The sequence below is a fragment of the Dermochelys coriacea genome, chromosome 1 (genome assembly GCF_009764565.3).
Source record: "Dermochelys coriacea isolate rDerCor1 chromosome 1, rDerCor1.pri.v4, whole genome shotgun sequence".
NCBI lineage: Eukaryota > Metazoa > Chordata > Testudines > Dermochelyidae > Dermochelys > Dermochelys coriacea.
Window position 1 is genome coordinate 100987885 of NC_050068.2, and position 15478 is coordinate 101003362.

The 15478-nt window shown below is 39.2% G+C and overlaps 1 protein-coding gene across 2 annotated transcripts in view; it reads right to left on the reverse strand.

Moving 5' to 3' along the window:
• NALCN (sodium leak channel, non-selective) overlaps positions 1 to 15478 on the reverse strand; it is a 389689-nt gene that overhangs the window by 134583 nt on the left and 239628 nt on the right. For both annotated transcript variants that reach the window (XM_038386658.2, XM_038386660.2), the window contains exons 12-13: positions 6674 to 6841; positions 913 to 1104 (exon numbers count right to left, since the gene is read on the reverse strand). In XM_038386658.2, coding sequence (XP_038242586.1) covers positions 913 to 1104; positions 6674 to 6841 — 360 coding nt within the window. The remainder of the gene's footprint in view (positions 1 to 912; positions 1105 to 6673; positions 6842 to 15478) is intronic.

Consider the following 15478-nt stretch of genomic DNA (forward strand, 5'->3'; position numbering starts at 1 on the left):
AATATCAGAGTTTCATGTCATGCCCACAGTATCCATTTATTTATGCCCAAAAGGTGGATACATACTTTGGCAATGCAGGCAGGTTTTACAACCTTGCCTAAAATACACATTCTTGTGCATATCAAGAGCAATCATTTTTCATAATACTAAAGGTACATATAGGCTTGAAAGTATTAGCTATTTATTGGTAAATATCAGTAATCGTTGATTTCACTGCACACATAAACTGGCAAAAATACTTCCATTGATAATCAAATTCTACGGATAGGTAAAGTAAGAAAAATGCTGCTGAAGAACTTACTAGAGTTTGAATTAAGGATATATACTGTGTATATTTTGACATGTGATGCTGACAATTTGTTTTTTTAATGGTTATAAAGCTTTAACTTTTTGAGTCTCAACGTCTACCGTCATTAAGTAATTATTGCTTGCCCCTCCCCCATAATTTCCCACAACTGTTAAAATTTTAAATAGATTAAAATTTTAAAAATGCTTAAAATCAAAATTAATATCTGTAACTATTATAAGTCATTAAAATTGATTTCTGCCAAAGCCTAGTTATATATCATGTCCAAGTGGAACATTCCACACATGCACACTATTCCACACATGCACACTTTCTCCATTGTATCCTTGACCACTGTTAGACCCATACTTTTTGCTGTGCCATTATATCTACATCTGTACACCCTAGACTTCCTTCAGCAATAGACAAACAAACAAAACAGCCTAACTCAAACTTCTCTTTACAATTGTGGGTCTGCAGGAAAACAGAACCACACAGCAAAGACCACACTGTTATTTGATCTTATATAAGATAAAAAGATTTCATCGTGATGAAAACTAGATTAGACAGAAAGATTGACCTGTAATAAGATAACTAGTGAAGTAGTCAATCCTTCTTATACTTACCCTTGGAAAAGTTGTAAATCTGTCCAGTTCTTCCACAAAGCAGAACATCTGTAAACTAATTGCTGACATTACAATTAAAAGGCTGGCAGTGAATACAACCAAGCTCCCAAGTTTTTTTCCAGGTCCAAATATCTTATACACAAAATCCTCCAAAGCAGGAGAAATCTTTATAAGTCGAACTACCCTAAGCACCTGCAAAGAGAGAGGAAAAGATAAAATACAATTACAATCATATTAGTTTGTCTGATTATATTATCCATCAATTTCAATAGATTCACAGATTTTAAGGCCAGAGGGGACCTTTATGATCATGTATCTAATCTGATCTGCATACACAGGCTAAAGAACCTCACCCAACAAATTCTGTATCAAGCCCATAATTTCTGTTTGAGCCATAATATACCTTTTTAAAAGACAAGCAATCTTGATTTAAAGATAAGAAGTGATGAAGAATCCACTACACCTCTAGTTAAATTGTTCCAATGGTTAATTTATGCACCCTGTTAAAATATATATCTTATTCTTAGTTTGAAATTAATCTAGGATGATGCAGCATTTTTATTAAGGTTTCCTCCTATTGCTCAGAGCCAAGCATTTGATAAAAAAAATTATAATCTTTTTAACTCATTGCTTCCCTTGGTATTTTTCCCTTTCTATATCAATAGCCTTGATTCACAATCTTTTACAATTCCAGTGTATCAATAAAAAAAAATGTGGCTCTTAAGAGAATGTATTTGTAACACTGAACACTGGGCTATATATTCATGCAGAGAGCATGCACCTGTATCCCCACAGATAGTTTGCCCATACAATGACCTAAGAGGAAATTAACCCTGAATCTCAATGCAAAGAGTTGCATGAGGTACTATAAAATATAAATCATTAAATGTTTCATTAGCTAACATGCATAATTGTTAATACTACATTCAATGAGAGACCTTCCGGTGACATAGTTTCTCAACATGGGGAGAATATCACCAGTATGTGGTGATACACAGCTGTCTCATTATTAATTATTATTATTATTGGTACCATATAGAATCCTAGTAATGGACCACCATGCCATTGTGCTAGGTGCAGTACAAACACACAATAAAAAGAGAGTCCCTGCCCCAAAGAGTTTGCAATCTAAACAAATACATGTCTCTCATGCCCCAGGGACTCCATATATTCTGCACATCTCCGTCACAGAGACGACACTACCAGCTGTATGTATCACAGCTGCCTTGTCCCCAGTATGGGGTAAATAGAAGTCTTGCTTCTAGACACAAGCTGATGTTATGAGGAAGTTCTCTCTTCCTTTAGTGAGCTAGGTTAAGAATCCTGGAGTGACTGTATCATTTCCATGGTAAACCATGTGTTGTTTGCATGAGGGTCTAATGTGTTTTTTCTGTTGTGTAATTTGCATAGGCTACTGCTACCCACTTATTTATTTTGTAACAGGAACACATACCCCCATGACTGGTGTTTTATTACTGCTGCTTAGGAGGGCTTCTCTATAGTTTGCAACTTGTTCAGAATTCAGCACCACATTTGCTCACAGATTTAAGATGCTGTGATCATATTAGGCACAACCTTTGTACTTTATATTGGCTGCCCGGAAAGTGGTAGATTGAGTTTGGCCTGAAACTGTTGATTTTTTTTAATATACAATTCTCCCTTGAAATGTGGCTGAGTAAAAATGATCCCTTTACTCAACAGACCTTCTCCTGGGGTGAAATCCTAGCCCCACTGAAGTCAATGTGAATGTTGATATTGACTTCAATGGGCCTAGGATTAAACCACTGGTTTGCATTCTGAGTTATGTTTTATATTTAATTGTTTTACCTAGCTTTCTTTTTTCTCAGCCTAAAGAGCTCTAACTGACCTTTAAGTAGCACATTAATCTTTATTGGTGTTATTTTGCTATTTCATTTGTTTTCATTAGGAGACAAATTAAATCTAGCAAAGTTTTACTGTAATGACATCCTTGTTTTCCATGCTATAGGCTAATACATACAAATTTTCTTTTTAAAGATTTTTACATAGAGGGTGTGTACTTTTGGGGGTAAAATATATAAAGATTTTGTACCACAATTCAAAATGAAAATTAAAAAAGAACCCACAAGTTTTGTTACATAAAATTTCTAAGAATGCCTCTCTCAAGATGTAGTTATGTTTACCTCAGAAGGTGATTCTATAATATTTTTCCCCAATAAAAAACACCACCTTCTGCCTTCAAAACACAATACATTGCACTCCATTCCATTCCAAAAAAACCCCTTTATAAGATTGCTGTAATACATAAAACATGGAGTCTTTCCATTAACTATGAAGGCCTTTTGGATCAGGGTTGCAGAAAATTTGCTTTACTGTAAATTATGCTTATTTTCTGTCACAGAACGGTTTGCATGTTGCTGTGAACAAGAATTAATATTGATTTACACAGGGAGGTGGTTAAGAAGGTGAGTAATGCCTAGTGTGGTGAAGACTAACTCGTGCTGATGAGAGATTATCTGTGAAGGAAAATAAATAATGTAGACTATGATAGACATTAGGGAAGACTAGGAAGGTGAAAAAAAGTTCTGTTTTATAAACCGGGGGGTATTCAACAAGGAACTCTTTTTAGCTACATTTTTTTGGTTGACTGGGAACACAGCAACCCTGTCACCATTAATATTAAAATACCTGAAGATCTGCCTAACCTCCAGAAGTATCCCTGTGAACGTTACTTTTTGACCTTAATTGAACTGGAGATACGTTACATAGCTTGCTAAAAATCTGCTTGTTTGGGAACATGGTGTATACATGCCTGCACACTGACAAAGGTATTTCCCAGCCTCCATGTCATTTGCCTGCAAGGGGATTTGGATTGTGGAATGTGACCCAGATCTTTCAGTGTAGCAGGTGCTTCTGCTTATAAAACATATGTCTTTTCAGATAGATAGTTCTATGAAAACTACATCTTAAAAAAACTATGTGATGAAACAGCAAGTGCCCTTTATTTCATAATGGGACCAGAGGACAGGTTTGGGTTTTTTTGGAGAATGTAGGGAGGTATCCCACCCCAGTGAAGTCAATGAGAATTTTGCTATTGACTTTGACAGAGCTGGGAGTTCACCTGTAGTGTTTTAAGGTAACAACAAAAATAACAACAAAACACCCTCCCAACCACTTAACATAATTTTTAATAAATAAAAATATCATTTTAAGTTTTATTTCAACATTGTTTTAATCTCTGTAATTTAGGAGTCAGAAATTAATATCAATACCTGAATATACTTTTAGTGCTGCTCATTTCTGTTTCACTAGAATTATGCTGATAGTTAGAGCTCTGTGAAATCTTTTTATAATTTTTCATTTTATTTCTCGGAATTTGTTGTTACTTCATTTTCTCGGGTCCTGTCCCCAGGGCAGTAAAAGGCTGGTTGTAGGGTTAGCCTGTATTCACCATGTAGCAGGGGCTCCTGACCCAAGGGGCTCAGCCCACCTCCCAGCTCCAGGAATTGCAGCGTGGTGCATGGGGTTGCAATGCCATTCACTTTTGGCCTACCCATCCCACCGGTCATGCTGGCAGAGGAGTGGCGAGGCCAGTCCTGAGTAATGTTGTGATCTGGTCTGGCAGGTTAAAATGCCTACACTGGGGAGTTTTTCATTTTATGTCATTTTAATCATTGTTTTTCATTTTATTTCATGTTATTTTGCATTTGCAAGAAATATGGGGCTGACTCACTCTAACTATGTGTCACCATGAACGATTTTCATTTAAATGTAGAAGGCAGGCAAATGACACATTTTAATCCTTTGTGAAAGATTGGTCACAAAGTCAAGGCGGGGGGAGATTTTTCAAAAATACTCAGCAACAACCCACCTCTGTTCTCATTGAAGTCTGTATTAAAACTCCCATATTGCAATGGGAATATAGTTAGGCCAAGAGCAACTGCTTTTAGATAATCCCACCCCAAATGTAAAAATATATGAAAAAAGATCTATCTAGACAGATATTACCAAAGCAAGAAAAAGACGGAAGGACCAGATTCAGGCAGTAATTTCCCCCTTCTATTCTACAGAGTTAGCGATGACCACAATTATTTTGTCCAATATGTAATAATTATTTTAATATTCAAACTTCCTGGAAAGAGACCACAAGCTGTAAGTGGGTTCTGATTAAAGAAATATTCCACCAGTGAGTTAATGTGTTTGCTGCTTGTAATATTTAAGAGTTCCAACTTACTGTTGTCTGATTATTTATTTTACATTTGTGCAATAGAAGTACAGTGGTTTAGTTTAAGGTATTCATTTTCATATGTTTGAGAATTACATCATGCCACTTGAGTAGCATTGTTCTGAGTATTCTGATAGCATGTAATCTCAGCAAGATCTAAAGTGCCCCCATCTAAAAACATTCAATTCCTAGGGGGCTGTGTGCCAGGGTCAGAGATTTTGTAACCTTGTAGGTTTTCCTGACCAATTTTGTAGAATCATGTAAAGAGAATGTGAATAGGCTTTGCGCAGTTTTTCACAATCTGTTGAAGTTCATCACTACACTTCAGCGGACTGCACTATGTGTCATCATAGTTTATCATGCTTTTCTGTAAGATTTAGCTATGTCATTTATTATTTACCCTTTTCATTATTAATTACTAATCTCTTCCTTCAACACATTTCTAAATAATAGATGGATATGAATCTGTTCTAATTTTTTAAACTTATAAATGCAACATATATCACTGAAACTACTGTGAAGGTATTTTGGTCTCTCTAAGCATCACTGTTTTACTTGCTATTATCTGAACTACAATTCCCAGAATCCTCTTATAGCTAAAATGTCTGTCTAGACAGTGTCCTGTAGTTCTCATGTAAGGTTGTGATTTTCCAATGCCAAAATAATTGTTCTAGCCTTTTTAAAGAAAGGATTACTAGATTCAGTAATTGACACCTTACACTTGAGATTATACTACAATATAGTGAACCTATGGGCCTTTTCCCACAACTAGACTGACCCTATAGGGCATATTCATCCAAGGAGGGACAGGGAATTAGTTCGTATGGTGGCTAGGCTAACAAAGGACAAACGTGAGCTCACTTAGAACCTGAAAATGGGTCAACTCCAAGGAATCTCTCTCTCTCTTTGTGTTCCACCAGGGACTTCCAGCAGGAATGGGCAGGACAGCCCCCATAAATAGATTAGGAATAACTTGATGATTGCAAAATGTCAGAATCCAGGGTGGAGCTGGGGAAATGGTTTTAGAAGATCCAGAAGGGGCTGAGGAAGAGAATATCCTAGTTAGGAAAGTAACATGGGAAGGTGACAGCTGGTAGAGTAGTGTCTATGGAATCAAAAGCAAGTTTATGGGGAACTGAGGGCCAATAACAAGCAAACCACTTGTGGACATTAAGGGTCAGTGGAAGGACATGCAGTAAGAAGTGGTGTGTGTGCAAAGATGAATGAAGAATTGTGGCCAAATTAGACCAAAGCTAGGATGAAGCAGTATAGCGGAAGTTGGAAATGAGAGCTGCAAAGAAGGAGGATAGGGGGCTGATCTGCTTACTCAGATAGAGGCCTACTCTTGTAAGGTCTCCGTAGATCCACAGATTTAAAAAGAGACATTTGTTTGAATTATTATTTTAAAGACTTATTCAAAGTGATTCAGCAATATGAGAACACTGGAAGAAACAAAGGAAAGCGCAGATGGGAATACGTATTACTGTTCATGGATAACATTTTTAGTGTGCCTGAACAAGGTATTTAAACAAAAATCTTAAAATTAGTTGACTGTACCTGAAAATATGTAAACTGGGAATGGTAGAGGTCTGGATAAATATGAAGAGTAGTTCCAATTACAAGCAGCAATTCAAATTTGTGAAGAGATGAGCTGATGTATCCAGTAAAGCCCAAGCACCAGATCTTCAGAAGAGCTTCTAAGTCAAAGAGAACTGTAAAAGCAACCTAGGAGAAAACATAAGATGAAAAACAAGTGTTTCAATTACTGATTCAAATCATGGCTTTCTATGTCAGAGTTCATACCTTGCCAAGATTTGAAATGATGTCTACTTGAGCATCTATAGAGCAAAGGAAATAGCCGGAATAACATTTAGCAAAAAATAATGGTATGTGCTGAATAGCCAAGCAAAGGGATAATGGCCTAGATTCATCAAAATGGATGACAGGCATTTCTCATTTTTCTAATTTTTATGAACAAATGGCACTTATTTGTAAAGTCTCAAACTTTGACTATAAGCAGAGCATTCAAATGAAAATGATAGAATACCTGTTTGTATAACATATAGCATACTTTCACAGAAATGATAGAGCAAGTTGATATTTCTAAAGTGCTAATTTTCTACAAATAGAGATACTCACAAATTATCACTAAAACTATTTGTTACAATGTAAAAAACAGATTAATAATAAAAAAATTTCAAATTTGGAAAACCATACACATGCATTTCCTTTCATTAATTGGGTCTAATGTTCTCCCAAGCTTGGCAAATTCTCAGTTGGCCTGAGCTGGTTGCAACTGGATCCCACTTAGGTTAACTTGATGGTTCTAAATTATTTGAGATTCCGACTCTCTTTCCATAAAATAGATATGATTATATTTACCAACAGAGAGGGTTTTGTCAGCTAACTAAATAATGTTTGTAATGTGCAATATATTTTATGAACTGTAAAAATCACTGGCAGAGGTGGAAATATAATGCAAATGTTTGGGCTACCAGCCTTATGTTCAGTCTTCTAGTCAACATATATGGCTTGTTGGTGAGCAGTACCACCAGCAATATCTGCAACAATTTTCCTAAAGTGTTTGAAATATTTATCAAACTTTCAAGTTCTTTGAATGATTAAATCAAACTAAGATGTCTTGCAGCACAACCTTTTGTTTAGGCTGAGCAATAAAACCCAACTGAAAACCCTACTGTGTGCACGCACACACACACACCTGCACACACCTCTCAGTCTTCATATCATCAAAGGCAATGACCAATTTTCCCTGACTTACTCCTTTGTAGATATCATTGAGATCTACAAAACAAGTCAAGTTTGAAAAAAAATGGTTTCAAAACCAGAATGAGCAAAACCTGTGTTTGAAACACACTTGGAAAGTATTTTAATCTGGTTTGAAGAAAAAAAGGTCTTTGAGCAAAGAAGAGTCATACAAAATTTCAGCCCCAAAGGATTTGTGTGCACATGTGCACTCCAGTTATGAAATACAGAAAGGTATTGGAATTCAACCTTACAGCAGTGGAGAAGCAGTCTAACATTCACACAATTCAGAATATACAGGTGTTGCGTTAGGGACAAGATTAGCCAATTTGATGTTAAATATATTTAAATTTATTCTATAAATGTGTAGGCAGAATGATTTGCATTTTACATCCTTGTCAGAGGACCTCAAACCACTAACACTTAAAAAATGTATCATATGGTTTGCATATCATTTGGTTACATTTATACACCTGCCTTCCCACTGATAGAGCTTGGAATTTTTCTTTCATTGTAATTAATAACATGAGAAGAATCAGGAGTCAAATAGACAACATCTGACTTGAATTTTTTGTTACGTATGCAATGCAATAACGTAGGTTTGTATACAAATTTATGCTCATATCTACCCCTTTTGCTGCTGCAGAGAGGGGAAGAGGGTGAATCCAAGGAAAAAGCCATGGGGTGCCATGCAGGGGCAGGCAACTGGTTACACAAGTTGCTACCATCTGCTGTGCTGCCACAATTCCTTCTGTCAAAATACCTATGCATCCTCATGAGCCATGAGAAAAAGTATGTGAGGCTCAATTAGGAAAGAAGCCAAAGAGGAGCCATATGAGTGGCATGCTTCCCTGTAGGTTGAGGGTACTAATGCTGTTTTACGCACAGCACAGCTAGGGCCAATATCCAACACTACCACCTAAGCTGGTTCTGCTGTGCTGCCCTGGCTTGGTTGAGGGGGGTATAGAGCTACAGGTGAACGCAGAGAGGAGTCCTTCTAAGTTGGATCAATGAGGTTAGGATCCCAGATCTCTGGCCCTTCCCTCCCTTTTCAGGTTCCATTTTCTGTTTAATCTTCACTTTGGCAATAGGGACACAGACTTTCTCAGAACAGTATTGATACAAGGACATAGATTCATTGCAAAGGACACTGTCATGTGAGATGGTAGCAGAAAAAATGGTTTAACTCTGTTCATGCCTCTGGAGTGTAGGCCACTGCTTTTCAGGATTCTTAATACTCTTCACTAAGACTTCAATCCTGCAACCTATCATAATGGAGAAGGCTTCTTCTTTTCTGTCTGTCTTGGGTTTTTCTACTGCATACCCTCCTACCGTCTAACCAATGAATATATGTAATTAGATCTTTATGGTGGTGTCCACCATGGAGTTGCTCTTCACCCTTCCCAAGTGCTAGGAAGCTATATTTGGTTGGGTTTTTTGTTTGTTTTTCTCTCACACAAGATTGCTTTTGCTGATTCTATAAGGTTAATATATTCAAATTTAAATAACTTTCTGATTATCTCAGTTTGACCATGAATTTTATTTATTTTGGTACAATGGGCTGATAAATACATTTGTAATGTACCTTAAGCTTTGCAAATAGTTGGGTGTATTGAAATATGTAAATGTGGAATCTGGGTTTAGAATTTACATCCCCCCCACCCCCGACTACTGTTTTAACCCTTAAAACCTTCTCTCCTTCTAGAGCTGTCTGTCCTCTAGTTCCCATAAAGGAAGCAGGCTTCCTTCTTGTAGCTGAGCATATGAAATGCTCCAGGCTAGGCTTGTCTGCTGAATTTAAATGGCTAGATTATTCCTAAATTGAGACTATATTATTATTATGAGACTATATTATTTTAGGGATTTTAATTAACGTGAAAGACGTTCCACTTATGTACAATTTCCTGGTACTGTTGCTGGGCACTGATGAACCTGAAGTGCCAAGCAGACTTTGCCAAGTCCTGTCAAAACCTGTGAGAGCTGTGGCCTAGTCAGATACACAAAAAGAAACAGAGAGCTAGAGGAGAAAGATGAAAAGGGCTTGACTGACAACTGGAGGTGCAGCTCATTTATCTTGTTTGTTTCTTCTGAGTTTTTTGGATGTGTTTGGTTGATTATCTCATTGTTCCTGTGACGGGGTCTATAAGGCCTTGTCTGGCTGCTGCTGGAAACATTACAGAAGAGGGCAGCCGTATTGCTCTGGCCATTAGGCCACGCAGCCCTGCAAGGGAGGGCAGCCATATTGACTCTGGCCATTAGGCCACACTAACCTGAGGCTCAGGGTGGTCATTTGGACTCAGCTGCGGGGCAGTAGTGCCCTTCCCCCATATCCTAAGTGTGATAGGTGTTCCAACCCCGCGACAGATACCTACACCCCAGATTTTAAAGAGAAACTTTTTAGCGCTGAATAATGAAAAAGTAAACATAACATGCATATAGTGCCCTGCACAGAAATACACATGCAGTATGACAATAGAGGGCATTATTATTTGTATCACAGTAGTGCTTGGAGGACCTTACCAAAATCAAGGTACTACTTTGCTAGGCAATGTATTGAAAATTAGAGATAGTCCCTCCCCTCAGCAAAGTTTACAATCTGAGGCTCTGATCCTGTGTTAATTGCAGGATCAGGGCCTAAATAGACAAAGAAAGTATTATCCCCATTTACAGACCTATCAAGGTCACATCAAAATCTGTAGTAGAACTAGGAAGCAAACCTAAATCTCCTCAGTCCCAGTCCAGTGCCTTAACCACAAGACCATTCTCCCTCACATACATCTTCTTTTTTTCATATGTGGATATATACTGAGAAAATTTTCATTACTAGGACAATCAACTAAACCTGCACCAACTCCAATGCTGTACATTCTAGTAAAAATACAATTTTTATTCAAAAGCTTGTTTAAAATGCCTGAAGTGAAAGGACTTGACAGCTTCCTTTTAAGACCATTGTTTAAAAATATGAAAATGTCAAGTCATATCAGTTATGTTATTGACTCTGACCTCTGGATTCTATTTATTGTGTGCTGAACTCCAGCACAGTCTTGAAACGTGCTGCAATTGGGATTTTTGGTACATTCCATATTTATCACTGATTTGTTTGGAATATATTGCTCTGCTATGGGAAGGAGATTCATTTAGGAAAAAAAATTGTATCAGCTATAATAATGATGGAAAACTAACATTATTCCACATTTATTAAAACAATATTGTAAATATAAAACATTTACAAATTCAAATTCCTCCCAACCCCCATTTTTAGTAGGTTTATTATGGAAATCATTGAAACCTTGTTAAATTAAATATCATCCTTACAATTTCAGTTTAACTGAATAGATAAACACATTTTGGCACAGAAACTTAGAGATCAGATCTTGCTGAGGAGTTAAATGTTAGGATTTCTTTGGGTCAATTTAATGGCATTTGTATGTGAAATATAGGGCCATATTGTAACTTCTCCAGGGGCTGTGGGCTCCAGACACAGAAAATATGGCCTCCAACATAGGGGAACCCAGGGTTGTCCAAGGAAAGGAACATCCAACTCTAGAGAGTCTGCCCTTCCATGATGGCTTTGGAACTGTGTCTCTCCCACTTGTTGATAGTTTGGCTCCCTATGGTGCTTTTTTGCCATTGGCCACAGTTGTCAGTTTGAAGAGAGGGGACAGTGTGAGTTAATGTCTCTAGCTGTACTAACTTTTACTTGTGTGAGCAGTGGCTCCAATTCAGGAAAGCATCCCTAATCAGAAAAGGTGATTAGGTATACGTTTAGTCACTTGGACTAAAGGACATATTTAAAGTTAAGCACGTGCCTTTATGCTTTCCTAAATAGGATGGATTTAAGAACAAAGTGAGAAGTGCCAAAAGCCAAGCAGAACTGGACCTTGCAAAGGAAATTAAAATCAACAGAAAAAAGATACTTTATATAAATAAAAAGAAAAGAAGAAAAAGAGAAATGGTCTATGGGGAGATCTTGGCAAACCCGCAAAGTGCCCAAACCACTACTGCTTATTGCTAAAAGTAGCCAAGCTAGCAGGCCGTAAGTGGGCCTATGCAGCAACCTTAGCATGACTGAATCAGGAGGGGAGGGGTTTCGGGTGCCACAGAAAGGGCAGCTTGACCTCGCATCCTTCCTGATGAGATCTCTGTTGAAATTGCTGTGATATGCATTTTAGGAAAACAGGAAGCTTGTTTATATGTGCCCTCAGGGATGCGTCTGTCAGGGCCACGAGGCATGCAAACTCTGACAAAACACATCTGGCTAATTGATGATCAGAAGGAAACTTCTTGTTTAACTTTTGAAATTGCTTGCTTAACAAGTTTTCTTTGAGTGACGTGTTATTGTAATACTAATGAATAAATAAGGTAAGAAAGTTTTGGGTAGTTGGACTCTTCAGGGACTCTCCCACTGGACACATCTTGTGGTCCCCACCAGCAGACAGAAGTTTGGCCATCGGAAGACTACCACTGTGCCACTCAAGAGCCACACCCAATTTAGGTAATTATTGAGGGCTGGGCGTGTTTTACTAACTTGTTGTGGACGTGTGTAGGTGCTTGAGACTAAGTAAAGAATAGCTTTAAGTGAAAGCACTTTTGTGTTGTCCTGTTTGTGCCAGCCATCTATCGATTGGACGGTCGTGTCTCCCTTGATTTATTTCTTGACACCACCTCGCACAGAGTAAAGTTACCAAGAGCTTTGGGTTGAAAGAACCCTGGTTAACAGTAGAACCACGAAGCACTGAGGGTAGGGTGGAAATTAAAGATAAAGTAGGTATGGCCCAACACCTAAACAAATACTTTGTCTCAGTTTTTAATAAGGGTAATGAGGAGCTTGGGTGCAGTAGCAGGGTGGCTAATGGGAACAAGGATATGGAGGTAGAAATAACCACATCTGCTTTCTGGGACCAATTTGGGGGCCTTGGATAATCTTCATATTAAATATTAAAGGGACTGTCACATGAAATTGCAAGCCCAATAGCAAGGCTTTTAATGAATCTGTAAACTCAGGAATTGTACCCCATGCCTGGAGAATTGAAAATATTGTACCTATATTTAAGAAAGGAAATAAAAAGTTTTTCTGGGAAACTACAGTTTATCCATTACTTTAACTTCAGTTGTATGCAAGGTCTTAGAACAAATTCTGAAAGAGAGAGTAATTAAGGACAGAAAGGTAAAGGGTAATTGGGATAAAAATACAGCATGGTTTTACAAAATGTAGATCATGCCAGACCAAGTTAATCTCTTTCTTGGAGAAGATAACTGATTTTCTAGACAAAGGAAATGCAGTAGTTCTAATCTACTTGGATTTCACTAAAGTATTTGATACAGTTCCACATGGGAAATTATTTAAATTGGAGATGATGGGGATTAATATGAAAATCTGAAGGTGGGTAAGGAACTGGTTAAAGGGGAGACTACAATGGTCATTCTGAAAGATGACTTGTTAGGCTGGTGGGAGGTTGCAAATGAAATTCCTCAAGGATTAGTCTTGGGGCTGATCTTATTTAACGTATTCATTAATGACCTTTGCATAAAAAGTGGGAATGTGTTAATAAAATCTGTGAATAACACAAAGTTGGAAGATATTGTTAATATGGAGGAGGACCAGAATATTATACAAGAATATTTGGACAACCTGAAAAACTGGAGTAATTGAACTATTAATTTCATCCCATTCCTAAGTGTAAAGGTCATGCACTTAGGAATTAACAACAAGAAGTTTTGCTATAAGATGGGGATATATCAGTTAGAAATGACAAAGGAGGAGAAGGACCAGGGTGTATTGTTTGATTACAGGATGACTATGAGCTGCCAACGTGATACAGCTGTGAAAAAGCTAATGCAATTCTAGGATGTAACAGATGAGGTATTTCCTGTAGAGATAGGAAAGTATTATTGTTATACAAGGCACTGGTGAGACCTCATCTGGAATACTGTGTGCAATTCTGGTCTCCCATGTTTAAGAAAGATGAATTAAAACTGAAACAGGTGCAAAAAAGGGCTACTAGGATGATCTGAGGAATGGAGGACTGTGATGGGGTGGACTAGGCCCAGAGGCTCCTTGCTGAAGCCCTCAGTGTCCTGCCACACATATCCCGGGAAAGAAGCAGTAGAGAAGTCCTCCAAGCAGTCCAGAGTGGCTGCAGGGGAAGCAGCCAATCAGAGAGGCTGCAGGGAGCAGCCAATCAGGGCTCAGGAGGGCCATATAAAAGGAGCTCTGGGGCCAGAGATACTCAGTTCCTTGCTGGAGCCAGAAGTGGACAGTGATGCTCCTGGCTGGCCAAAGGGAACTGCAGCACCATGGACAGCTCACTTATGGCAGGGACCATAGAAGTGTGGAAGAGCACCTTGCTGGCTCCTGGGCCTGAACTTAGATGAGCTGAGGTAAGGGTGAAGCTTTGGTGAAGGCTGGGGCTGTGGGGAAGTGGCCCAGGGAACTGAAAGCCATGTAGTTAAAGGGACATGGTGGCACATGGCTGCTATTCTTAGGCTCCCTGGGCTGGGACCTGAAGTAGTGGGAGGGCCTGGGTCCCCTCCATAGGCCACTGGGGAACTGGCCTACAATCAGACAGTGATTAAACCCCTAGAAGGGGAACTGAACAACTTAGTGGTCCAGCTGGAGAGCTGGGACCAGAATAGACCAAGAAGGAAAAAAAACTGCCACCAGGGAGGAAGTCCTGGAGGTATGGGCTGATACCAGGGCTGGGATTATTTAAAGACCACAGACACACTGACCAGATGTGGTGCTTGTGAGAGGTAGGTGCTATGCTCTTACATTTAGTACAAGAAGTGGGATTCTTCGGCCAGCCCCGATCTGCAAGGGGCACAACATGGAAGAGGCATTCCACCTGTTGGTGGCAGGCCAGCAGCATCAGGGGGTCACTATGCTGCTGCAGCAGCAACAGAGGCCCCAGGCCCTGCTTATGTAATTAATGGAGAACCTGCAGGGGCAAGAGAAAGTCCAGTTTGCAGTGCTGCAACGGTGGCAGGAGATCCACTCCAACCAGCAGGAATGGATACAGAGGAGATTGGGTCATACCACACATGAGAATCAGTTGGTGACTGAACTGGTGATCTGTTGGTTCTGAGCCTGGCAAAGTTTGGACTGGAAGATGACCCCAAAGCCTTCCTCTGGAGCTTTGAGCAGGTGGCAAAGGAAGCATACTGGAAAGAGTCGACTTGGGCAGCCCGCATAGCAACATTCCTGATAGGTGAGGCACAGGCAGCTTACTGGGTAAGCGAAGAGCAGGCAAGTTCCTACCCTGTGGTGAAGGCAGCCATCTTGGATAATCTGGGGCTGACTCTAAAGGCGTACAGGTACAAGTTCTGGAAGGAATCGTTCCCGCAAGTAGCATGAACATGTGTAGTGGCGCAGAAGCTACAGGACCTGGCAGTGTGCTAGCTTTGTCTAGAGACCAGCTTGATGGAGAAGCTCCTGGATCAGGTGATCCTAGAGCAATTCCTGAAGGCCCAATTGGGAGGGGCACAGAGGTGCATAAGGCATTTCCAACTCTCCTCAGTGGGAGAAGCAGTCAAGTGAGCTGAGGTCTACTTTGAGGCCAAAGGAGAGGAATGCCAAGCTGTATGGTAAACTGAAAGAGG